This window comes from Chiloscyllium plagiosum, unplaced genomic scaffold, assembly GCF_037043375.1.
Source record: "Chiloscyllium plagiosum isolate Xiang-an unplaced genomic scaffold, Cpla_swu_hap1 HiC_scaffold_37, whole genome shotgun sequence".
In the NCBI taxonomy this organism is placed as follows: Eukaryota; Metazoa; Chordata; class Chondrichthyes; order Orectolobiformes; family Hemiscylliidae; genus Chiloscyllium; species Chiloscyllium plagiosum.
The window spans coordinates 21,158,728-21,185,943 of NW_028270175.1; the positions used below are offsets into that span (position 1 = coordinate 21,158,728).

A 27,216-nucleotide genomic window follows, 5' to 3' on the forward strand; every position below is an offset into this window, starting at 1 on the left:
AGATCACTAATTAATCCTATTTCTTTGCGCAATACTAGGCCAAGTATAAGCTGCTCTCTGGCTGGCTACAAAGCTGAGAAACTTTCCCAAAAACAATTGATGAACTCCTCTTTCATGCTACCTTTGCCCATTTGACTTTTTCAGTCTATAAGTAGATTATAATCTCCCACAACTATTACTATGCTTTTCTGACAGGCTGTCATTATTTCTTCCTTAATAGTCCATCCTAACACGAGGTTATTGTTAGTAGCCTTGCACATCACTCCCACAAAAGAGTTATTGCCTTTATCAACCCAAAATACTTCCATTTCTTGGTTTCCTAAACTTAGATCATCCCTCTTCAATGTGCTAATGCCACCATTAATTAGTAAAGCCACTCTTTACCATTTTTCCTGGCTTCTAGTCCTTTTTAAATGTTCTGTACCTGTTATCCTGTACCTTCAACCCATATTATCCCCAGCCACATCTCTGTAATGGTTATCAAATCAAACTTACTAATTTCTATTTGCACTCAATTCATCTGTTTTGTTCTGAATGCCACATGCCTTTAATTTTGTCTTGTTATTATTTTTGTAATCTTTCACCTTATCTTTTGATTAACTCTTTGGTATGCACTCTCCACGTTTTCCTGTCACTGGGAGTTTATTATTTCCCATTCTGATTCCCATTTCTCATGCCATTGCCAAATCACTAATTTATCACATCTTCTCAAACTTCTTCCATGTTTAATTTAAAACCTATGTTCTCAGATATTGCTAGATTACTAGCCCCAGGCACAATTCAAGTGTAGACCATCCCAACAGATCCTACTTTCTTCAACATTAGTACCAGTGTCCCACAAACTAGAATTCATTTTTCCCATGCAAAAAGATCCCAACATCCTTAACTTTACCTTCAAAAATAAAGCCACTTAGCTGTCTCCAACCACTGCACTGCCCTTTCTGGTGCTTTCCTTATCCAGGGTCGCTGGATCAGCCAGAATGGTCTCCCAGTTCTAGGAAAGGGAATGTGGTAGCTATAGAGAGCTGGAAATGAGCAGAATCCCATTGCAGAAGCTTCATCTCGCCACAACCCCTAGTGCAGGTCTTACCTCCTGCTGCTCCAGGAGTAGCCCACCATCCTACCAGTCCAAGTGGATTCACCTACCCTCCCCACCACCTGCATTTATTTCTCTAATCTTGGATGCCCTACGCCAATTTGCTCAGGACTCAGGTAATAAATCGAGAGATTAGTTCCTCACACTGACAATGCACCTCTTTCCTTGTCCTGTTCATGGTGTTGGTACTTACATGGACCACAATAACTAGATCCTCCTACTCCTACTGTAAACTTTTTTCCAACACATTGCAGATGCTCCTAATCTTTGCATTGGGCATGCAACACAGCTGTTTGGACTTCTGTTTCTTTGCTGCAGTAAATCATGTCAAACCCACTCACCATCCTGTCCCTTACTATTTAAGGTTGCAAACACTATAAACACCAGCTCTAAGTGATGGCAAGAGCGCACACATAGGAAGAGGCTCCTAACATAATTTTGCAGCAACACAAGATGCACAGTCTCCAATATGGCATTGCCAGAATGTTCAGTTGGCAGGAATCAAGAACTCAAGGAGGATAGGGTTGGCAAAGAGGAGCCAAGTAGTGCATGGGTTTTACCCTTCTAAAATGAAAATCTTGTCATCCAGTCCTCTTCAGCTACCGCAATGCCCTTCCAAGACCCACTATTATGCCCACTTCCCCATCCCCAGAAGCAGCATTAGCCAACATGGCCACCTGGCTCCAGGAAGGGGAACATGGCAGTTGGTAAGGGCTAGGGATAAGTTCAGCAATGTGCTGATCTTCTCTCCTCCCTGATCTGCGTGCACATGTCACCTCCTACAACTCTAATTTAGGTTGGCACTCATTGCATGATGGAGATTTGTGAACATCAACCAAACTTTCACTCTTTAGTAAAGGCTCCTTTGGTTGAACTAAGAGCTAAAATTCAAGTCTTATTTAAAAGAGGGGACCACAAGAATGCAGTCACAGAAAGGAGCTGTTCTCAGCAATCTTAAGGTTTTGACCATTGGCATCATTGCAGTTCCACTGATATCAGATTCCTGTCTCATTTTATGCCTCCAAAGGACTTTATGTCACCAACTGGATTTTATAATGAAAGTATCATTTTATATCTTATTGTTTTACATCACATATGTATGATATGTAATAGATGGGACATCTGGTATTAATGTTCCTCTGAGACATTATATCTACCTGAGCACAGCTTGAAATCATACAGAAATAGAGCGGCAGGGGCTAAGAAAGATGTCCCAGTTAGTATTTTGCTGGTGTCAGGTGAAACAGTTAAACAGTAACACGTCTGAGATAAGGTCAGTTTTGATTCCATCGTAAAGGAGAGCCAGGAATGGAGACCTCAGCCATCTTGGTTCAACAAATTACTCAACTGAGTGGATCATCATAACTGAATTCAAGCCTGTCCCATCCTCTCACAACATCCAATTTTTGTATTACAATGGACAAGATGTAATTCTTCAGTCTATCCAACATGTCCCACCTAACAGTAGGTACCTTCTGCATCATTGTATTGGGGAGGTGCTTGTACAATGGTATTGTTAATGGACTAGTAATGCAGGTGGACTTGGCAGGTGGACCATTCTGCCATGGCAGCTGGTGAAACTTAAATTCAAGAAAACGTTTGAACAAAAAGCAACCATATAACCACTGTAGGTGCTGTTAAAACCCATCTGGTTTACTAGCATCCTTTAGTGAAGGAAATCTCCCTTTCTTAGTTGGTCTCGTCTGAACGTTACTCCAAATTCTCAGCAATGTGGTTGACTTCTAACTGCCCCCTAAACAATTAAGGATTGGCAATAAATGCTGGTCTAGCCAGTTACAGCTGCATCAAAGGAACGCACATTAGAAAAATACACTGTCTACCCAGCCTATATTAGTGGTTTTCTGCAAGAGACCAATGATCAGCAGTTTGAATCTGATTTTCACTCCAAGAGCCCTGATTAGATATTCAGTGTATTCAATGGATTGATCCAGGCAACTATAGAAAGATACACTTTCAATTGACAAATTAAGAGTCTGAATCCAGAATGAGCAATGGTTTGCCTGCAGTGTCAACTTGTGTAAGTTGCCTCAATGGGACATCAGACATTCCAGACAACTGCTCTCTTATGGTCACTTGTCTTTTTTTTCGTGTGAATGCACTACAAATGATGTGATGGCAATAAGGTACAACCGCACCACTAGTGATATTTGTCAAAGTTCCACTCAGACGACTGCCTTTTTCCAAATAGAAGAAATGTAACAGCAACTCAATTGACAGTCATGAATTAGTGAGAGGAAAGAGAAGTGAGGGTCAGAAAGGGCTCATAAGTGATTTATTGCCGATCCTTAATTTCCAGTGACAGATGTACATACCCAGGCCCTAAAGTATTCAGAAGTATGTTTTTGTTGCATGGCATTTGGAGATTTTGGGAAGAAGGCTAATTCTCCAGCTCAGCACATTACCTTGATATACACTTATGGAATTTTGGATACTACAAGCTGTGAAGTGCAGAAATAGATGGTTAAAAAGTGCAAACAAAATCAGAAATTGCTGGAGACCTCAGAGGGTCAGGCTACATCTGAGGAGAGAAAGCAGAGTTAATGTTTCAAGTCCAGTAACTCTTCTCCAGTTCTTAAGCGCTGAAGAGTCATCGGACTCAAAACATTAACTCCGCTTTCTCTCCATAGCTGCTGCCAGATCCATTCAGATTCCCCAGCAATTTCTGTTTTTGTTTCAGGTTTCCAGCATCCGCAGTTTGTTGTTTTATTTTATTATTCAAAAGGAGTAATGAAGTTTGCATGGCTGAACGATTTTCTCACTAGACTGTCATTTGCTATGGTGAAGCTGCTCTTTACACTACCAATCACATTCCTTCATCAGCTGAACTTATCACCATTTCACGGGCAAAACTGCAATGATAAGCCACTGCTTCACTAATAAACCAGTTCAACTAATTGAAGCAATGCAACAACATAGTACTGTGGATGCTGGAAATCTGAAAGAAAAACAAATGATATTCTGCCAAGTTGCAGTTGACCTGAGGTAAACTAGAAGCTTTTCTCTGGATTTTTCTCAGACCAGTTTGTTCTGAAAATATCATTCACTCAAAGAGCTCATCTTTCATTTCATATAATAATAAAATGGAAATACAGATTTCCTCATTTGACTTTCTGCAAAACTCAACAGAAACTCAATGCCTTCTGGCACAGTTAGTCTGTGAGCGAACTTACATTGCATCTACAGCACAGAAACAGATCATTTGGCCCAAATAGTAAGTGACTTAATTTATGTTCTACATTGGCCTGCATTCAATCCCACCCAACTGCACCTCATTCATATGGGGATCATTTCTGCAACAATTCTGAAATCTTAGAACAGCAAAACTCACATCCAATCTGCTAACACAATCCACACAAAATCCAATACCTTCAACAAAAAGTAACAGCACTGCAAATAAAGTACCCTATCAATCTTCAAATAATATAGAATGGCAATCTCTTCTTATTTTGCGAAGCAGAGTGCGGGATGGAGGGAAAGCAGAAAGGGGATGGCAGAATTGAAGCATATCAGCTCTGAGGAGTACAGACTAAAGCTTTGTTGAAACACCAATGATCCTCTCCCATTATTAAACAAAGAGCCTCTGTCAAAATAAAACAGCAACTCAAAGATCCTTTCAACCCTCTCAAAAGTAAGGGAAGGATTTTCGCCAAGGCTTCAGAACCCCATTGTCAGGCTAGTGTGGGAATTAAAAGCCTACATCATTTGGGCAACAATCACTCATCAGTGGTTTTCCCCAAATTGGCCAGTGAGCAGGGAATTGACTCTTGATGTTGGAGGGTCAATCAGAGGCTCTCAGCTCCAAAGCAGCAGCAGGATGTGTTTGCAGGTAAGGAGATGTGCCTCAAAATGATGTTATCCTCTCCAACTTCCTTCAAATTTAAAATCTTAAGATTAATCTTATCAACTAGCTGACATCATAACAGTAGAGATGGGTAATTCCACCAGAAGGTAAGCTGTAGCTATACGTGAAGCCAAAATGCAAACAAAGACAGCCTATAAGTTTATCTGGAGTGCTCTGCTGTCAGAAGTTAATCTGGAGAGCTACACTGTTCCCCACTATTTCCTAAGACCTAGAGGCTGACTAGAAAATTCTAGTCTCTGCAATAGGCCCTGAACTACTTAAATCAGGCACCGGTTGCAAGTCGATTGGTAACCATGCTGCCACACTATCTCCAATCCACCTGGGTAAAATGGTCCAGGGTGGAGAACCTGCAAAGATCACAAATTTATGTTTCTGTCTGCAGCCTAATCTCAAGTATGGAAAAGGTAAAATGCTCAAATGTTTCACCTGGTTGCTATGCATAAAAGCTCAGGTTTGATGATATCTGACATACTGCTTTAAACATATGAACACCGCCAAATCATCAACAAAACAGTATGATAAATAGAAATAGTAAATACTGAAAATACACTGCAGGTCAGGTGGTATCTATGGACAGAAACTGAGTTAATGATTTAAATCCTAAATGTTTCTCACTCCACAGCTGCTGCCTCAGTTGCTGAGAATTTCCAACATTTTCTGTTTTCATTTCAGATTTAGTCATTTGGAGGCTACTTGTTCCAGCACATGCTCTTTGCTACTTGATCCTTGGAGGCATAAAATGAGACAGGAATCTGGTATCAGTGGAACCGCAATGATGCCAATGGTCAAAACCTTAACATTGCTGAGAACAGCTCCTTTCTGCAGTGGTTGTGACTGCATTCTTGTGGTTCCCTCTTTTAAATAAGACTTGAACTTTAGTTCTTAGTTCAAAATATTTCCACTACCCACTTCTATCCATCTCCAGCCTTCTATCAATGCAAAACCAGCCCCATTGTCTAGTGCTCTCCCAATAACATGGATCAATCCAAAACTAAACTTTACCCTCTCCCCATCACTCTGTATCCTTCCCTGGACAAATACTAATTTTCCCTTAAAAGTCACAATCAACCCTCCCTCAATCACTCTGTTGGGAAAGCCCATTTTCAACAATACCATGTATAGACTTCTCTAAACCAGTCTGTCCTTGCTATCTAAATTATTGAAGCCTTGTCACTTATGGCAAAACCTGAAAGAATAGGCTTTCGTTTAACATTCAGGTGAAATACTTCACTACAGAAAACCTTTTCTTACTTTTGTCTGCGCCTGTGGAAACAGTCCCACCAGCTCAAAGCTCTCTTTATGGTTCATATATTACTAATCAATCAATTGTTGAAAAGTTTTGTCACACACCTCTACAGCAGGTGGAGTTTGACATTGGACTAGTTGGCTCAGAGGTAGGGATGCTACTACAGAGCCACATGTGCCCTCCTATTCATGGTTCATGGTGAGGAGGGGGTTATATCCTTACCCAGCTAATGGGATTTGGGCAGATTTTGATTGACTGCCAGTTTTACACTCAACAAGTCTTACTTCCAAGAATAAATAGAACAGACCAGACAGGGAACAGGCCAAGACAGGGTGTAAAAGTAGTCAGTTTTTACATCAGTTGGGTTAAGTTTAAAAAAAACCCTTAGTTTGCCATCACCTGCACCACCCTGCAGAATTTAAGACATCCATTCTCCATGAGTGTGTGCGCACACATATCTGCATGGTAACGTCAGCAGTCATTCATTGGGATGGAGACCAGTGTGCACATCACCCATATTGCAACAATAAATTGGAAGCTAACTGCGAAATCTCAGTAGGTCTCCTTTAAATGCTGCTGACAAAGCTATTAATGATACTGGTTAGCTTTCCACCTTGTGGGGGCAGCAAACCTTACTAGGCTGCAAACCCACTTCCTCTAAAATGGTGAACACCAAGAACATGGTTGGGAAACTTGCATACTTGAGAGGTAAATGTTTTACACAGAGAGGGTCGTTCGCATGCTGAATGAACTTCCTGAGGAAATGGTGGATGCAATTACAATTAAACATTTAAAAGGCATTTGGATAGGTACATGAATATCTAAAGTTTGAAGGGATATGGGTCAGGAGCAGGCAAAAGGGACCAGTTCAGTTTGGGACTGTGCTCAACATAGATTGGTTGGACCAAAGGGTCTATTTCCATGCTGTTTGATTCTGTGACTAGCCAGCATCACTGTTTCCAAGATCTGCCCACCTCACACACTACTTTGGTGAGACCCAAGTATTTTGCCCAATGGTTTTAATGTATTTGCTATAATACGAAGGCTAAAGGTGCACTTAATTTATAACTGTGGTCTATTCAATGTTTAGAGAAATTTATTATTTATCTACGCATGTGTTCTGTACCTAAATTATAAAACTCAAACAATGCCCTCCATTTTGTAGCTTAATTTAAATATACCCTTACTCTCCATAGTTTTGTATTTGAAACCAAGGTCTCTCTGTGTATTCACAGCCTTTGGTATATTTTTATTATTGTTCCTCCCAAACAAAGGAACTACACACACCAGACATTAGCTGCTGATGATGCATGACCTATTGAGTATTTCCAGAAACTCCTGCTTTTGTTTCTGACATTAACAAAACCTGGGTCCAGGAATATTCTGAGTCCAAGAAATCATCTGGACCCTCCATTGGGTTAACAAGTCAAAGGAATGTATTACTCCTTCCCTGTCCACTTACTCCCTCTGCCATATCACATACTTACCCATGAGACCACTCTCCCATTGAAACACGGTAACTTGGCATTGTCATCTGAAATTTCTTCCTTCACAACCCTGCAATGAAAATAATGACAACATTAACGAGGACACTTAATATTTATTAAGCAGGCCAGAGTCCCAAGGATGATAGTTAAAAATTAGCCCTCTGTTCCATCAACATAATGATGTACAATTCCAACTCCTTAATTCAATTAACAACCTCCTGAGGTTGGAGACTCATGCCAACAAATGACATGATATCTTGCCTTTAACAATACTAATTAGCTGCATGTCATCAATTAGCTGCATGTCATCTATCAGCAACCAGCAGTCTGTACTAAACTGTGCATTTCACACAGCCTGGGCACAGGAACCTCCTGACAGAATTCAGTCTCATCCACTGGTGTCTTCTGTTACCCAAGTCACAATGTGGAGCTCATTAGTTTTATCCACAGACATCTCTTGTTGACTCAGTACAATAAAGAACAGGCAAGGTCACAAAACGTACTCCAGCTGGGAACTTCAATGTCCGTATCAAGTGAGGCTCGGTATCACTACGACTGTCTGAGCTGGCTGAATCCAAAGGATGTAACTGCTAGACTGAGTCTGTAGCTGGTGATGAGGGAACCAAGGAAAATATCTACTTGACCTTTTCTTCTCAATCTACCTATTTCAGATGTTTCTGCAGATACATCCATCCACAACTAAATTGGTAGCAGTGACTACCACACAGTCCTTCTGCAGACAAAGCCTTAACTTCACATGAGGATGCCTTCCAATATGTTCTGTGGGGCTAGCACTGTGGCAAATGGCACAGACTTCAAACCGCTCTAGCAATTCAAAACAAGATATCCATGAGACACTGTGGGTATCAGCAGCAACAGAGTTGTATTCAACTATGATCTGTAATCTCACGGCCTTGCATGTCCACCATTTTACCATTACCATCAAGCTTGGCAATAAACCCGGTTTAATGAAAAGTGCAGGAGGGAATGACAGGAGCAACACCAGGTATACCAAAAAAAAGGTGACAATCTGGTGAAGCGACAACACAGGAGTACTTAAATACAAAACTATGAAAGGCAGGGCTAAATAATTCTACAATCAATGGATCAGATCTAAACTCCACAAACCTGCCACCATCCAGTTCTAAATGGTGACAGACAATTAAACAATTAAAGGCTTCATAAATATCCATGTCCCACCAATGGAGGAGCCCAGTGCATCAGTACAAAACAAAGTTGAAGTATGTGCATTAATAATCAGTCATAAGCACCAAATGGATGTCCCACATCAGCCTCTTCCTGAGGTCCCCAACACCCTGATGCCAGTTCTTAACAATTTGATTCACAGTGTGTTCTATCAAGAAGAGCTAAAGACATTCCCCACTACAAAGTTATGGGCCCTGACAACATTCCAGCAACAGCTCTGAAGACTTTTTCTCCGGAACTAGCCAAACCCTTGACAGGTATTCCCTGCGCTGAAAAAGCAGGTTAATTCTAACCCAGTCAATTACTGTCTTTCGGTCGCCAGGATAGGGACAGATGAGGTGGCTGGATGGGCCATTCAGTGATGGATTTACGAAAAATTTACAATAAATGAGGCATGCTGGGAAACTGAGACAAGCTTTAACCAAACTGACTGTGCTAATATTCTGGATTAGTGGTGCTGGAAGAGCACAGAAGTTCAGGTAGCATTCGAGGAGCAGTAAAATCGACGTTTCAGGCAAAAGCCCTTCATCAGGAATAAAGGCAGAGAGCCTGAAGCGTGGAGAGATAAGCTAGAGGAGGGTAGGGGTGGGGAGAAAGTAGCATAGAGTACAATAGGTGAGTGGGGGAGGGGATGAAGGTGATAGGTCGGGGGGGGGAGGGTGGAGTGGATAGGTGGAAAAGATAGGCAGGTAGGACAAGTCATGGGGACAGTGCTGAGCTGGAAGTTTGGAACTAGGATGAGGTAGGGGAAGGGGAAGGGGAAGGGGAAATGGGGAAACTGTTGAAGTCCACATTGATGCCCTGGGGTTGAAGTGTTCCGAGGCAGAAGATGAGGCGTTCTTCCTCCAGGCGTCTGGTGGTGAGAGAGCGACGGTGAAGGAGGCCCAGGACCTCCATGTCCTCAGCAGAGTGGGAGGGGGAGTTTAAATGTTGGGCCACAGGACGGTGTGGTTGATTGGTGCGGGTGTCTCGGAGATGTTCCCTAAAGCGCTCTGCTAGGAGGCGTCCAGTCTCCCCAATGTAGAGAAGACTGCATCGAGAGCAACGGATACAATAAATGATATTAGTGGATGTGCAGGTAAAACTCTGATGGATGTGGAAGGCTCCTTTAGGGCCTTGGATGGAGTTGAGGGAGGAGGTGTGGGCGCAGGTTTTGCAGTTCGTGCGGTGGCAGGGGAAGGTGCCAGGATGGGAGGGTGGGTTGTAGGGGGCGTGGACCTGACCAGGTAGTCACGGAGGGAACGGTCTTTGCGGAAGGCGGAAAGGGGTGGGGAGGGAAATATATCCCTGGTGGTGGGGTCTTTTTGGAGGTGGCGGAAATGTCGGCGGATGATTTGATTTATGCGAATAAACAAGCTGCAGAACATAGGCAGATTGCAGCTACACACAGAGTATGGAATTGACACAGCAGCTGCAGACAATAGAATATGCACTTGAATTTAAATTGAATATAATCAACCTGAATGCCATACCCAGGACAATCGGAACCTCGAATTGTTTGCTAGACATAGGGACACCTCACAACCTTATTTGGTGAAGGCTACCTGACTTATGTGCACCTAACTCCGCCAGGAACGGATGCCCAAGGACTACCCTGCCATCAACATGTCAATGCCTGGTTGGGTCCAAACGATTGGGATGATCGAGCCCTGATCGATCTATTGGAGTACACTAACAACTCTCTCAAAGGGCTTGAACAACTACTAAGTATAAGAATCGCTGCAACACAACCCTCCCTCACCTCAAGACCAACCACTGTGAAGGGAAGACCCATGGGACCACAGGGAGAAGACAACCAGACAATCATTGCCACATAGATCAAGGCCAAGATCTAGTGCTGTGGTATATGATCATCCAGAGTTAAGTTAAAGCACAAGATAGTTGATTTCCACATACTTTTCGACTCTGACTCTCCAGCATCTGTAGTCCTCACACTCTCTTAGATTTATAGTGTAAATTGTTAGTTTATAGTGTATTTTGTTGTTATAATATTAATTGTGTTAAATAGATATTGTTCATTATTACTAGAGAGTCAACTCACAGTTCCGTTGCTAATTATAAGAATTAAACACACTGTGTGGTAGGTGCAATAAAGGGATCATCGACATTGCTAACAAGCAGCACATGCAAAGAAATAACATGTTTACTCATCCTTGCTTTGAATTCCACAAGGGCCACTTGGCTGCTGACATCATTAAAGCCTCGGTCCAAACATGAAGATAAGAGCTGAACCCCCAAGGTGAAGTTTGAGTGATTGCCCTTGACATCAAGACAGCATTTGCTTGAGTACGACATTAAGAAGCCCTTGGGAATCATGGGGAAATCTCTCTGATGGTTGGAGTCCTATTGAGCACAAAGGAAAATGATTTTGGTTGTTAGAGGTCAATCACTTCAGCCTCAGAACATCACTGCAAGAGTTCCTTGGGACAGTGTGCTGGGTCCAGTCATAGAGATGTACAGCGTGGAAACAGATCCTTCAGTCCAACCCGTCCACACCAACCAGATATCCCAACCCAATCTAGTCTCACCTGCCAGCCCCCGGCCCATATCCCTCCAAATCCTTCCTATTCATATACCCATCCAAATGCCTTTTACATGTTGCAATTGTACCAGCCTCCACCACTTCCTCTGGCAGCTCATTCCATACACGTACCACCCTCTGCGTGAAAAAGTTGCCCCTTAGATTTCTTTTATATCTTTCCCCTCTCACCCTAAACCTATGCCCTCTAGTTCTGGACTCCCCCACCCCAGGGAAAAGACTTTGTCTATTTATACCATCCATGCCCCTCATGATTTTGTAAACCTCTATAAGGTCACCCCTCAGCCTCTGATGCTCCAGGGAAAACAGCCTTTTCAGCCTCTCCCTATAGCTCAAATCCTGCAACCCTGGCAACATCCTTATAAATCTTTTCTGAACCCTTTCAAGTTTCACAACATCTTTTTCTCCATCATAATGTCAGAGTGGGAATGTTCGTTGAGGATGGGACAATGTTCAGCACTATTCATGACTCTTCAGATACTGAGGCAGTCCATATCTGCATGCAGCCAGACCTCTACAACATTCAGGCTTGGGTTAAATGGCAAGTAAAATTATGCAACACAAGTACTAGACAATGATCAGCTCCATCAAAAAGGTAATCACACCACTGCCCTATGGCATTCAAAGATATTATCATCGCTGAATCCCCTACTACTGATATCCTGAGGATCACCACTAACCAGAAACTGAACAGAACCAGCCATATAAATACTGTGGCTACAAGAACAGTCAGAGGCAAGTAATTCACTTCCTGACTCTCCAATATCTGGTCACCATCTAGAAATCAGAAATATGACTTGCCTAGATGACTGCAGCTCCAGATCATTCAGGATAAAGCAGCCTGCTTGACAGACACTCCATTGACCACCTTTAACATTCACTTCCTTCATCACTGACACATTGGCAGCAGTGTACACCACCTACAAGATGCACTGCAGTAATTCACTAAGACTTCTCCAACAGCTCCTTTCAAATCCACTATCTCTACTACCTACAAGGACTAGGGCTCCTCTCCTAAAAGTATTGTGGGAGGTCTTTCATCCCCAGAGCAATACTTAGAAATCCGTTCTGCATCCTCTCCAAACGCAGTCACATCAGTCATAAAACATGGTATACAATTGGACACAATACTTCAGTTGAGGCCAAACCAATGATTTGTAATAACTTCAGCATCTGAGGAACTGCAAATGGTATTGAACACTATAATCAGTGAACATCCCCAGTTCTGATCTTATGATGGAAGACCATTGATGAAACAGCCGAAGATCAATGCAACTAATACTCTGCTGTGAGGAACTCCTGCAACAATGGTCTGAGGTTGAGATAATTGGCCTCCAACAACCAAAACCAATTTTCCTTTGTGCACTCCAATGCATTTCTCATTAATGCAAACTGACCTGAAATTTGTCAGGGCTCCTTAATGTCATACCTGGTGCCTAGATGTCAAAGACTATCACCTTCACCTTGTCTCTTAGCCACTATCAACCCCTGATATCCCAGTGAATGATAGTACAGAGATATTCGTTGTCACTACAGGAAGCCATGTATCAAGTTCAATTAAAAGAAACAGTGCTGAAATCTCTGAACTTATTAGGCTAGCACAGCAAATGGAGAGGAGAAGGTGCAGACAAATGCACCACATTCCTTCTAGAATGAACCCAGAATTTTGGGATATGATGCCAAACATCACTTTCACAATTTTCAACTGTTTTCTCTGGAAAGCATATTCAGCCCTCCTCCCTAAGCCCCACCTTTCCCCACACATCCCTATAAATACTACCACTACGCTACTCTCCAAGGATTTAAAGGACAGTTAAATGTATTAGTTGTGGCAGATCTATTCACATAGCAAACATCATGTTTTTTCTCTCTAAACGTCCAGGAGATTGGCCCAAGGCCAAGACTGGACTAGCTGTGGCATTCTCCTCTCAGTCTGTAACACTGACAATTTAAACAATTTGCACGTGGGCGCATCATGCTGAGCTTTTGCAACCAGAATACAACAGTTTTTAGTTTTCTTCTTGAAGCAAATTAAAGGCAACTTTAACCACTGAGTTGCTTACATAAACCCACAGGGGATTCCTAATTCCAGCTAAATACTTAACATACTTAGAAACTGTAGTTGTTCATTGTTCCCCTCAAGGATGCACGGTGACTGGGGCTTGGTGCTTAAAAGCAGCACTTCAGAATGGATCTGGCCAATGCACTGTTTACTTCCCCACTTCGTATTTCAGCCCTTTAGAGATAAATGCCAACATTTCACAAGCCACTTTGATAACCTTTTTGGGATTTGTTTGCTGTATCTGGATAGCATCCACTGAAGCAAAGAACAGCTGCATTTACAGCAGAGATAATACAAATAATGCAATGGCACAGTGGATCATAATGTTCACAAAGTCCTAGATTTGATTTGCAGTGTATGAGTTTATAGATCGCAGGGGGCACAGTAGAAGGGTGACATGACAATCTAGGTATTCTTGGATTTGGGAGTGACAAAATATGGAGCTGGATTTTATAGCATCCCAGCTGGATGTGGTTTCACAGTGGGAGCCACATCAAATGTCAGGTGACTATCCCACTGTCTTCCTGCCCACCCATATCCCAGTACCCATAATATTGGCAGCCCATCCATTAGTGGCAACATAGATACAAAATAGACTGAGTAATAAGAAACACAAAACAATGATGAATGAATATTTTTTCAGGTTGGAGGAAGGTTTGTAGTGGAGTTTCGCAGGGGTCGGTATTGGGACTCTCGCTTTTCCTGATGCATGCTATTGATCCAGATCTTGGTGCGGTGGAGGCAATTTCAAATTTTGCAGATGATACCAAACTTGGACGAATTGTAAGCTGTGAGGAAAACAAGGTAGAATTCCAGAAGGACGTAGATAAATTGGTGGAATTGGTAGACGATCTGACCAAAAGGAATAGATAGGCAGAAACTGTTCCTGTTCATAAAAGGAGTGATACAAAGATTGGTGGAGTTGCAGATAGTGAGGAGGATTAGGCAAAATTGAGGACTGCAGATGCTGGAGATCAGATTCAAGATTAGAATGGTGCTGGAAAAGCACAGCAGGTCAGGCAGCATCCGAGGAGCAGGAAAATCGACGTTTCGGGCAAAAGCCCTTCATCAGGCCTTTGCCCGAACGATTCCTGATGAAGGGCTTTGGCCCGAAACGTTGATTTTCCTGCAATAGTGAGGAAGATTGTTAAGGGAATACAGCAGGATATAGATCAGTTGGAGGTATGGGCAGAAAAATGGTAGATGGAGTTTAATCCAGACAAATATGAGGTGATGCATTTTGGAAGGTCAAGTACAGTGAATGGTAGAAACCTTCGGAATATTGATATGCAGTGGGATCTGGGTGTGCAGGTCCACAGATCACTGAAGGTGGTAGCACAGGTAGATAAGGTAATAAAAAAGGCATATAGTATGCTTGCTTTCATTGGAAGGGCATTGGGTTTCAGGATAAGCATGTTATGGTGCAGCTTTGTAGAGCTTTAGTTAGGCTACACTTGGAATATTTCATACAGTTCTGGTCACCACACTACCAGAAGGATTTGGAAGCTTTGGAGAGGGTACCGAAAAGATTTACCAGGACATTTTGTGGTACGAGGGGAATTTAACTGTGGAGAAAGGTTGGATAGACTGGGTTTATTCTCATATTTTCAGCATATGTAATATTTGGCTTTTGTTTGAGGGTTAGCTGTAAGTTGCTGAATAGGAATGGCTGTATAAAGTGAATATTGCTTGAGATCTCCTGGGCACTGTTTCCACCCTCTCTCCTAAAGGTATGATTCTCACTGGACTTAGGTCCTTTCCTGACAGTTCTGATGCTTGTTCGGATAGGAGGAGATCTGAAACCAAGGGAGTTGATGGAATACAGCTGGCCTCCATTACTTATCCATCACTCAGAGTCTGGATAATGAGGGCTTGGATGCCCCTCGAGGCATTACTGCCTGGATGCAGTAGCCAATCACATACATGCACTTTTCAAAGGTGATTTATCAAGAGTGGCAACCCTAGATGATTTCTTCTTCTCTCTAACTAAGTCCTTATTACATGCCTAATGCCAGCACACTCTGTTGCAAATGAATCTGAAATCATGCAGTGAACACACTGGTTAAAGGTGAAAACGACTAAGAGTGAAACAGCCAGATCTGTTTTCACCCTTTTTCTGTATTGAGGGCAGAGCTCAACAGAAATTCTCACTTCATCTACTGGGTAACCTAGATCATTCATATTCTTTAATTGAACACCATCAGGCTTTAGAAAACTGCATGATGTTTGAATAATGATTGAAGACGACAGTGATAAAACTAGCTATTTTACTTACATTCCCCAAATCCCTTTTGCTCAATTAGTTCATCGCCAAGCCATTCCACCCTCACTCTATCCCTCAATGTAGTACATACATGGAGCTATTTATGAGCTAAAGAGCTACTGACAGGATACATAGATTAGTACCTCCATTCCATATTTCCTTCTCCTAGTTAGGCTGCAGGTAGTACATAGTATTCCCAAAGAATACTTAAAAGGATAAAAGCATTGCAAACACACAAGGGAGACAATCACTCGTTCCCAGTAACAAGTTTTAAGGGATTATATTATGATAAATATTTCTAGCGAGTTCTCATTATAGCTTTAATTGATTACCAAGTCAAACAACTCCCTGTAAATGGCCACCACATTCAAGAGAGACACAACTATTTACACCACAAATCACTATTTTGTTTAGATCTATTTAGTTCTGTCTTTCCAGTGCATCTGGACAGAGATGTTTTGGGACAAGCTACTGAGCTCAGTCAGGTCCCATTGCTCACTGAAGTATCACATCATTCATGCATTAAAGCAAGCACTAAATGCTAAGAGAGATGACAGCAGTTGTCTTCAAGATCACAGCAGTGTTTGATGGTGTACATCACCAAGTAACCCTAGGAAAGCTGAAAACAACAGAGGTGGAATGAGAGCCCTCCAGGGTTGGAGTAATAACTGATCAAAAGAAAGCGAAACTCTCAACACCTTTGCTGCATGAACAGATGAAAAAGATTGGTTATTGCACAGATTATTCATGCCCTGATTACTTAAGGCCTATTTGTATCCATCATTCTATTGTGTGTGTCCCATGAGCAGAAAGCCTTAAAAGACATGCTTATTATATCATAACTTTACCACAGCATGTAACCCAGGTCTTTATAAAGATCACATACTCCATCTTAACTTGGATCACTCCAAGCATCTACACTATTGGAAGCATGTGGTTAATGCTGTTCTGTCACAATATAACAGCTTGATGTTATCTCAGACATTTATGCACCTGTGAACATGATGTTTGTATGTAATAAATGTCTGTTGGGACTCTTCAATACATTGTCCAAACCTAGTTTCTTATGTTACAAGGGAAACCATAAGCATTGCTATCTCAAGTAAAATGCCCTGCAGAAGGCAAAACCTACATCAAGCTCAAGAGAGCTGTATGATGGAACACTCATCACTTGATGAGAATTAAGTCAATGACACTGAAGCTTGCGACCTTCCAGGAAAGAGATTTCACAAGATTGGTTTACAATATCTCCCTTCTCCCATCAACACAAGTACAGCGGACACTGCTGTTAGTCACTAAGGTTACTTTAATAGCACCTGCCAGTACTCCAAGCTTATCAGCGAAAAGTATAAAAGCAATAAGAAAGACACCTTCTCCAACTCACAATGGCTTGAGATCACATTGCCTGTTGTTCCTTCCTCTTAATATCCTTTTGTAACCCATCACCATTTTCTTGAGGAAATTAGAGACGGGCAATAAATCCAGTCCATGTTGACACTATATAGAAATAATATTTATTGGTTGCTGATCACACTGTGGTTTATGGGATACTGCTGTTTCCAAAATGATAGTCCCATTTGCCTTCATAACAGGAACTGCACTTCAGAGTTATCTGTCATTTGAGAGCTGTCTTGGGAGGTGTCAGGCACCCTTTGGTGTCCTGAACTATAGACCTCAACCCTTCACCTTGACGTCCAAAACCAAAATAACCCCTGCTATCAGTAAAGCAAACTGATCTCACTGGTATGGCTGGTTACTGGTTAACATATAACCAAGCAGGAGTCAAAGTGCACATTGCAAGGCACAGAAATTATAAACTCTCCTGGTTAATAGCTTCTGACTGTGGTATACTAGCCAATGAAACTAATGCAAACGTAATTTGTTTTTCTAGTCAGAGCACAATTACTTAATGCATTGCGTAGAAGGAAATGGAAATTGTACAGGGAGCAATTTTAAATTCAGCAGACAGCTGCTACACACAGCAGGGAGTATCCTCTTCCAATGAGACTGCATATTTCCAACACAGTCTCAGCACAGCAAAGAAAACTGCACCACAGCTACACTAATTAGCATTTGCCTGGCAATCTTAGGGAGTGGAAAGATCAAGTTAGTGCTGTGTGAGAGGATGTTTTCCCAATACTGGGCATAATATGTTCTGCATTTGATCTGTGCTACATTAGGAACAAATAGTTCCATCACCAGTTGCTAAGTTATTACTGCCCCTCCAGCATCCAATAACGATAAGCACCTCTAGAAAGCTAGTGGCAATGTGGGGGTTCATTATTAAATTATTTGAGTTAGCAGTTTCAAAACCTTCTGTTAGTCACCCTTCACATTATTTTGAAAAGGTGCAGTGTGCTGCTTCCACACTAAGACAGTGGTGATGTAATTAGACTAGTCAGAGGCCCAACTTACTATTCTGCAATAAAAAGATAAAATTCTGGAAGAACTGAGCAGGTCTAGCTACATTTATTGAGGGAGAAACAGAGTTAATGTTAGAGTCCAATTTGGCTCTCCTTCAGAAGTAGAACTTCACTGTTGAAGAGTCATCTCTGGTTTGCAACATTAACTCTGTTTCTCTCTCCACAGATGTTGCTAAACCTACTACATTTCTCTAGCATTTCCTCTTTCCATTTCAGATTTCCAGCACCCCTGTCTTTTGCTTTTATGGAACTTTGCTTTTAGAGTCCAAATCTCACCCCTGCAACCAGTGAATTTTAAATTTAATTAATAAATCTGGAATATAAAACAACCAGACAACTGTCTTTGATTGTTGTAAAAATCCATCTGGTTCACTCATGTCCTTTAGGGAAGGAAATCTGCCATGCCTACCCAGTCTGACCTACATATTGTGGTCAACTCTTAATTGCTCTTTGAAATGGTCACTCAAACCATTGAGTTCAGGGCAATTAGGGATGGGCAACAAATTCTGTCCTTGCCAGCGACACTCACATCCCACATAAAAACAAAGAAAAATTTGCTAGGCACCAACACTAGAGATGCGACCGTTAGGGGTAAGATTTGTTAGGCACAGTGCAGAAGAAGCTATCTCTGCTGAAATACTGAAAATGAACTTCTCTTGGCAGAAAGGTCTGCATGGACGAGTTGGACCGAAGGGTCTGTTTGTAAGCTATATGACTCAATAAATGGACAACTTATCACTGATCAATCACTTTCCCTCTTTGAACTGATCCACTGTGAATTTAAATTTCGGAAAGAATCTGTCTGTAAGTCGACAAGGGTCTCTTTAAATATGCAGATCCAGCTCAGCTAGCATTATCTGGTCCATTTCATTATGACAACTGAATTTCTGTCAGATCATCAAGTTCGTATTTTCCAAAGTTCTGTTGTTCAAAAGATAGTCGAAGACTAACTCAAATTCAGTTGTGTCACAATTTAAATTGTATGTACACACACACACACGTCACTGACAAGGCAATATTTATTCCCAATTTATAGTTGCTCTTCAGTATGTGATGGGCATTTTGATAAGGGGCTACAACCAAAGCATGCCTTTGCTTTTTCCATAAACTGATAGAGTTGCCTTATTTCTGGAACATTCTATCTTTATTGCAGATTTGTGTGTCTTAAGCGTACACTGTCATGCTTTTTTGGAATCTGGGTTTAATCCCTCCTCTGAAGAATTCCTGACCTGTTGTGCAAAGTAGGGCAGTGGCAGACACATCGGGATGGAGGTTATCTCAGCCACAGATTGGCCCAAACCCCACTCATCCACTTCAGGTGGGAACTGAAGAGAGTTTTAAGGGGAAGCAAGGAAGTGGACTTGAACACCAATCAGATCGGCCTTAATTATATTAAATGACAGAGTGCAAATTACCAACTCTTGCTTGTAAATCCTTAGTTTCAATCCTTCATTGGTCTTACCCCTCCCTACTGATTACCTCCTGCAGCCCTACACCTCTGATATCTCTGCATTCCTCAAATTCTAGTACCTTCTACCTTTATCAAAGTTGATTAACAATTTATCAAAGTTCTACTATCAGGTGTCTCAGACCCAAACTCTAGAATCCCCTCCATAAAACTCTCCATCTCTCTCCCTCTCGCATTCCTCCTTTAAGACATTCCTCAAAATATATTCACAAGCAGTTCTATAACGCGATGGTTACGTTCTTGTGCAACCCCATGTTAAATAAAAATGCACTTCAGAAACAGCGCTTGAAGTGTTGGTGGTTAATCACATTACAGCCAACACACATTTTAAAAGTTCGCTCTCGGGAAACAGTGTCTCCAATTTGTCAATCACATTACAGCAAATTTGCGTTAACAAAATGTGCGTTGCAGCAGAACGACCTGTATTTGATGTATTTTCGTATGGTGACTATATGGCTAGATTCTGATTCAAAGGCTTGAGAGGATAATCAGGATGCACAAGTGCAAATGGGACCATGGTAAGTAGGGAATTTAAATTCAATTAGTTAAGTAAAATCAGGAGTAAAAAACTAGCATCAGTAACAGTGACTATGAAACTACGAGACTGCCACAATAAGGCATGTGATTCACCAACCTCTTTTGGAGAAGGAAATCTACGTTCACCTACATGGTCTCCAGACCATCAGCAATATGGTTAAATCTTTGATTAAATCTTAAATATCCTCTGAAGAGGCCAAGTAAATCATTCAGTTGCTTTTAGGAAGTGCAATTAGAGATAGGAATAATATACTGGCCTTTTTATGAATGAGCGAAAGAACAACTTTAGTCACCTCTCCTAACATATCCGTGTGGTAGGGTATCAATTTTTGTTTGATAATTGCTCCTGTGAAGCACCCTGGGACATTTAACACCATAAAAAGCATTCCAAATGCAAGCTGCTGTTATTTTCTCTCGCAGTTACAGTCCCTTGAGAATCAAAGAAAAAAAAAGGGAAGAAGTTGGTTCTGAAATATTTTTTCAGAAGTAAAATGATATTTCAGCCATCTGGACTGTGGTCGTGACTCCTTTCACTGCAAGCTTTACAAGCTGTTTCTGAGTAACACAGATTTGAATCAGCAAGAATGGTCACTGAAAATGTGGTTTTCAAAAAACATTAAGAGTATTTCTAAAATCTGAACCTACACATTATATACAAGAACATTAGGGACTGAAAATTGCAAGTGGAGAGCAGAAGACAAAAAGAATTATCCGAAAGGAACACAAAAGCATAGAGGTGTTCAAGGCAGCAGATTGCCATCTTATATGAAAATGCCAGGCTAGTGTTCCATAAAGACTCTCTCTGAACTTCAAAAAAGGGTATTCACAAACACGAATCCAGTTAGGTTATGAGTCCAATCTGACTGAACAGCCTGATACCGCCAACCAACCACAAAAAATTGGCAAATACATGAAATGCGGCCCGATAATTGCAGCCATAACACAGTATGCTACACTCTCAAATCTCACCCAAGACTGTAACGTCATAAACAAATTAACAATCAGGTTAAGATTAGGGAGAGATGGGAGATCAGGTTAAAATAGTAAAACAAAGATGCAAGTCAATAAAATGCTGTGTCCCCAATCTCCAATCAGGGCAGTCATTGCCAGCCCTCTATTTTTGCATGAAATATCATCTATAATTGATACTGTGGGCTCAGTATTCCAATCTCGGTCTATGATCTTTCTTTAGGAAGCTTCTCTCCATCGTTATGGTTACAAATGATGTTTTTTTCTTTGCACACTTACATCATTTAATTGCACACGTCAATTTAAAATACAATCCAGAGCTTTTACATTCTCTGAAACACCATTTCCCTAAGACAAACCCCAACTGCTGCTGTAATTGCTCCATTTTCAATTTGATCTGAATCGTCTGTGTACCAATGTAATGGTTCCCTGGCCATTTCATCTCCCTACACAAGTGCCAACCCTTCCCAGAGTGATCCATCAATTAGATTTTCATTCACAGGAAGCTAGATCTTAAATTTTAACTGGAGGAAATGAATCTGAAACAATTTGAACACAGCTTCATTGTGAAACTATTCGTGCCCTCTTCACCTCCACTTACTGCTTGTTTTGCCTTCTCCATAATTTTGAGCAACAAAAGTAGATGTAGCAACTGATCCTGGGTTTTGCCAGTGATATCCTGCATTCACTAACACTTTTTAAAAAATGTTATGCTCTTTGGCCTGTCCTCTCCATTTTTCAGAGGCCACAGTTACCCAAAACCTTACAGCTGTGCCCTCTTGGTGCTTCCAAAATCCTCACCCCAGTGCATACTACAGCCAATTTCAAACTACATGGGAGACAATACTTCCAAACCTTCTCAAACGACTAACACAACAAGCAAATTTGCCAACCTGTTACAATTCCTGTCCTCCATCCCACCAGCAACCAATCCCCCAGTGATAAACACCTCTGGAATTCTTGCACGACATTCTAATACTTCTTAACTCTCTCTCTGATTGGGTGCCCAGTACTCAAGCATTTCATTCACCAATGTTTGCAGTTTCCTTCCTCCTCATTATGTCTCCTCTGGCTGACAAAAAGCAAGCTATTTCCACCCTAGCTAAATGGAAGACACTATAGAAGGAATTGCATGGAACCTGTAAGTCTTTTTTTTTTACAATGCACACAGAATCATAGAGTAATACAACATGGGAAACAGGCCATTCAGGCCAAACTGGTCCATGCACTCTTAATTTGCATTCTTTCCAGTTTAACTAAGTCTTTCCTATAACAGGGTGACCCAAAACTGTACACAATACTCCAAGTGCAGCCTCACCAACAACTTGAACAACTGCAACAAAACATCCCAACTCCTATACTCAATGCCTTGACCGACGAAGGCCAGCATACTAAATGACTTCTTCACCACCGTCTACCTGTGACGCCACTTTCAAAGAACTATGTGCTTACACTCCGCAGTGCCTTTGTTGCACATAGGGAGGGTTAGGTGAGCCAGCAGGTTCAGTCATTTCCCAGAGACTGGCAAGTACAAAACTGGACAGTGACATTGACATTCAATAATAAGTGAATACAAACACACAGCTTTTCTACAAGAACTTATCCCTAACCACTCTGTGACCACTAATGCATGACAATGATAAGGCATGCCAAAACATTGAGCTCTTAAGTTAGTCCCAACAAAGACAATGATAATATCCATGAAAGATAATAACACCAATGTAATATCTGATACCTACAAATTATATTTACAGCAAAATCACAATAAGTCAAAACATAGGAGGACTACCCACAAATTTGTGTTAAGTGGCAGTTCAAGATATTCAAGGGAGTCCCTATGTAACCTGATTTGCCTTCAGATACACTATCAAATATGCCTAGCAAACTTGTTAGAACTCGAGGACATAACAAGCAAGTTCGGCAAAGAAGACCCAGTAGACGTGATTTATTTGGATTTCCAGAAAGCCTTTGACAAGGTGCTGCACAGAAAAATGCTGACTAAGGTAAGAGCCCATGGTGTTAAGGGAAAGGTTATAGCATGGATAAGATTGGCTAACTGGTACAAGGCAGAGGGTGGGGATAAAAGGGTCTTTTTTCAGGATGGCAGCCAGTGATTTTTGGAGCTCCGCAGGGATAAGTGTTGGGATCACAACTATCCGCATTAATTATTAATGATCTGGACAAAGGGGTATTTGTGCTAAGTTTGCAAATGACACAAAGATAGCTGGAGGGACAGGAGGTGTTGAGGAGACATGGAGGCTGCAGAAGGACTTGGACCAGCTAGGAGCATGGGCAAAGTGGCAAATTGAATACAATGTGACAAATTGTGAGGTTACACACTTTATTCGGAAGAATAGAGGCATAGGTTATCTTCTAAATGAGGAAAGGGTTCAGAAATCTGAAACACCAAGGGACTTGGGAGTCTTAGATCAGGATTCTCAACATTAACATACAGGTTCATTTGGTAGTTACAAAGGCAAATGCATTCATTTCAAGAGGGCTAGAATACAAGAGCAGAAATATAATGCTGAGGCTCTATAACGTTCTGCTCAGGAGAAAGTGAGGACTGCAAATGCTGGAGATCACAGTCAAAAAGCGTGGTGCTGGAAAAGCACAGCTGGTCAGGCAGCTTCCGAGGAGAGTCTACGTTTCAGGCATAAGCCCTTCAACAGGCTTACGCTCAAAACGTCAACTCTCCTGCTCCTCAGATGCTGTCTGACCGACCGTGCTTTTCCAGCACCACACTTTTTGACTAAGGCTCTGGTCAGACCACAATTAGAATACTGTGATCAGTTTTGAGCCCATACCTAAGGAAGGATATGCTGGTTTTGGAGGGGATTCAGAGGAGATTTACGAGCATAATCCCAGGGATTAAGGGTTTATCACAGGAGGAGCAGTTGAGGACTCAGGGTCTGTGCTCAATAGAGTTTAGAAGTATAGGTTGGGGGGGGGCATCTCTGTGAAACTTTCAGAATACCAAGAGGCCTGGATACAATGAGCACGGAGAAGATGTTTCCACTAGTATGAGAGACTAGGGCTTAAGGACACAACCTCTGAATGAAAGCACAACATGTTAAAACTGAGATGAGGAGGAATTTCATCAGCCAGAGGGAAGTGAATAGGTGGAATGCTTTGCTGCAGGAGGCTGTGGAGGCCAAGGCATTGAGTGTTTTTAAGACAGAGACAGATAGGTTTTTGATTAGTTGAAAAAACATCAGTATGATTGAATGGCGGAGCAGACTGGCTGAATGCTGCTCCTATGTTTTATCTATCTTATTAAAAAAGTGAAAATACTGATATAGTAAATAGTGGAAAATGTATTTATTTTCCAATTTGCTCAAACATTATACAATAAAAGTTATTGAAAATAAGCTAGGGATTGGCTCTGGAAAACTAATTGCTTTTTTGCTTTACATGCTGCCTGCAGATGAGCCTGCATGTCATCAATGCAATCAAGCATGTTTTCTGTGTCTATGTACTGCACAGGGAAATCCTAGAGCGTTTCTACTGCCTTTGAATTCACAATTGCCTTAACAGTACAGAGTATGGTGTCATCCACTACAGCAGACACTTTCATGGGTGCCTTTGCTGAAATTTCCATACTGGCTTCCTGCAGCAAAAAAGGACTTCGTCAAGTTGGTTGGGCTCACCCTACCTCTCTGTATTTTTGGCATTATGCGCAGTTGTAGCCAAGTTGAACTCAGCATGGTGAAAACAGTCAATTGAAGCTTCTGTCACCATCTTCCACACCTCCCTCATAGTAACATTGGTATCTAGACAGTTGCTTTGTACTTCTGCTTACTGATTACCTCAATAACTTGAGCAATTTGATAAAAGATGTTTTAGCAGTGTTTTAACTATCTCTTGATCCATGTTCATTTCTTGACAAAGACCCTTTGAGTCATCCATCATTCAGGTGAACTCCATGTGGGCCAGTCTTTTTGCCAAGACAACATGCTTTTCCCTGAGAATTAGGCTAGAGATGGGCACATTCATCACTCAAGCTTCCTTGAAAGACTTCAGCAAAGTTTCTTCAATGTTGGGATAGGCAGCTGTTCCCCTTCTCTTCCTTGCTAGAGAGAATGTCTGCTGTCAAACTGTTTTAAGATGTTTGTCTTATGCTTCAGAATGTTTGAAAAATGATTGAATGGTTGATGGTGAAATCTTCCACTGCTTTAGTTATGTCGGCTTTCATTTCACACCATGGTTTCTCACTTGCTGTATAAACTTTGTTTGGTCTCCCATCAATAGCACTTAATTTTCTCAAAGATTTAGCCATATTTGCAGGGACTGAACACTCTTTAACAGAGAAACCTTGATGTCAAATGGTGATTTTCCCATGATTTAATGCTCTGGCATGGCCCATCTTCACTCCAATTGGTTGGTGTAATCATTTGACAAGCATGTGTAATTTTGGCTGAACCAGAGTTACCAGATGAAACATTTGTGTATCGTGGGCATTCTTCAATTGGATTTCCTTCTCTACCAGTGAGAATAGCAGGCAACTGTATTACAACCAGAGTTTTGGGTTATCTGAATTTGACTCATTGTGTTTTCACTGCAATTTTAAGAAAATCACTAATCCTACCTTTATATTCTCAATGAATCATATGTGAATGGTAATGGAGTTGGAAAGGAGAGTTGTGGCCATGATGCAAAGCCTTACCCATCTTGCAGGATGTTCTTTGTAGCTTGGATGTACTTATTGCATCAGCTGAAAGTAAGCTTCACCAATAATTGCATGTGATTACATTTGTCTCCCATGCCCACCATTAAGGATACTTTCTAATCAAGAAGTCAGGGATGTTATGACATCTCTGGGGCAGAAGAGACTTAAATCTGGGCCTCCTGATTCATAGTTAGGGGCACTACCACTGCACCAGAAGAGCTCTACCCAATGTTGACACTTTACATCTTAATTAGAATCACATGGGAACTGATAAAAAGGGAGCAAGTGGAATTCCATCCAATTCTCAAGCTGACATCAGAAATGGGGTTACAAGGATACAATTTCAGAAAAAATTGTCTGTACAAGGTAATAGTTAGGATGTCACAACACAGGCCAAATAAAAGCTGTTGTTTTCTCGGTCAGCCTTTGAGGCAAAGATGACCATGCTCATTCTTTGGACTAGGTAAAAACAATGACTGCAGATACTGGAAACCAGATTCTGGATTAGTGGTGCTGGAAAAGCACAGCAGTTCAGGCAGCATCCGAGGAGCAGTAAAATCGGCGTTTCGGGCAAAAGCCCTTCATCAGGAATACCCGATGAAGGGCTTTTGCCCGAAACGTCGATTTTACTGCTCCTCGGATGCTGCCTGAACTGCTGTGCTTTTCCAGCACCACTAATCCGGATTCATTCTTTGGACTGTTTGCTAGAGTTCCACAGCAAGTTTTTGACTGCTAATCTGCAATTAGAAGGTTCTATTTGCAACCAAAAAGAGAAATTGCTGGAAAATGTCAGATCTGTCAGAATAAGTGTCACCGAACCCAAAACGTTAACTAATTTTTTTACATAGATGCTGCCAGACCTGCAGACTTTTACCAGCGATTTCTGTTTTTGGTTTCTGATTTCCAGCATCTGCGGTTCTTTTGTTTTTTTAATTTAGGTTCTATTGTAAATAGGATTTGGGTTTGAATGAGTTGCCGGTTGAGAGTTCCTCTGTTTGCATTTCCTCTCTGCCTCGGACATAAACCGGCTTTTGAAGGAGGCCACACTATTTTTTTCTTTGGTTGTGCCAGGTGCAGCATTACTGGATGAGCTTTTCCCGGTGTACAGAGTCTGAGTGCCTTTGTGCTGTTTCTTCAATCACTATGAGAGCAGACCCCAGTTTCAAATTCTCCAAAGATGATTCGTTTTAGTAAACAGTTGCATTCTGACTTTATCACCAGCCCAACTCAGCTGTATCTTGTCTCAATATTCTGGATGCCAGCTCAGGTAACCATCTTCTCTGTCTGGTATTCCGACTGGTCATCTAAAAGGCAGCTCAAATGAAAATGTTTGAACTTCATGGTATGATGCTGGTACATGGTTCAAGT

At 41.5% G+C, this 27,216-nt stretch overlaps 1 protein-coding gene across 3 annotated transcripts in view; it reads right to left on the reverse strand.

Annotated features, from left to right (window-relative positions):
- LOC122540344 (segment polarity protein dishevelled homolog DVL-1-like) overlaps nucleotides 1-27,216 on the reverse strand; it is a 129,756-nt gene that overhangs the window by 85,295 nt on the left and 17,245 nt on the right. Inside the window, exons 2-3 of one of the 3 annotated variants that reach the window (XM_043675923.2) lie at nucleotides 11,076-11,261; nucleotides 7,713-7,782 (exon numbers count right to left, since the gene is read on the reverse strand). In XM_043675923.2, the coding sequence (XP_043531858.1) occupies nucleotides 7,713-7,782; nucleotides 11,076-11,185 (180 nt within the window). In that variant the 5' untranslated portion in view covers nucleotides 11,186-11,261. Of the gene's footprint in view, nucleotides 1-7,712; nucleotides 7,783-11,065; nucleotides 11,262-27,216 lie in introns of all 3 variants that reach the window. The other 2 variants (XM_087980444.1, XM_043675922.2) reach the window with 2 other exon arrangements.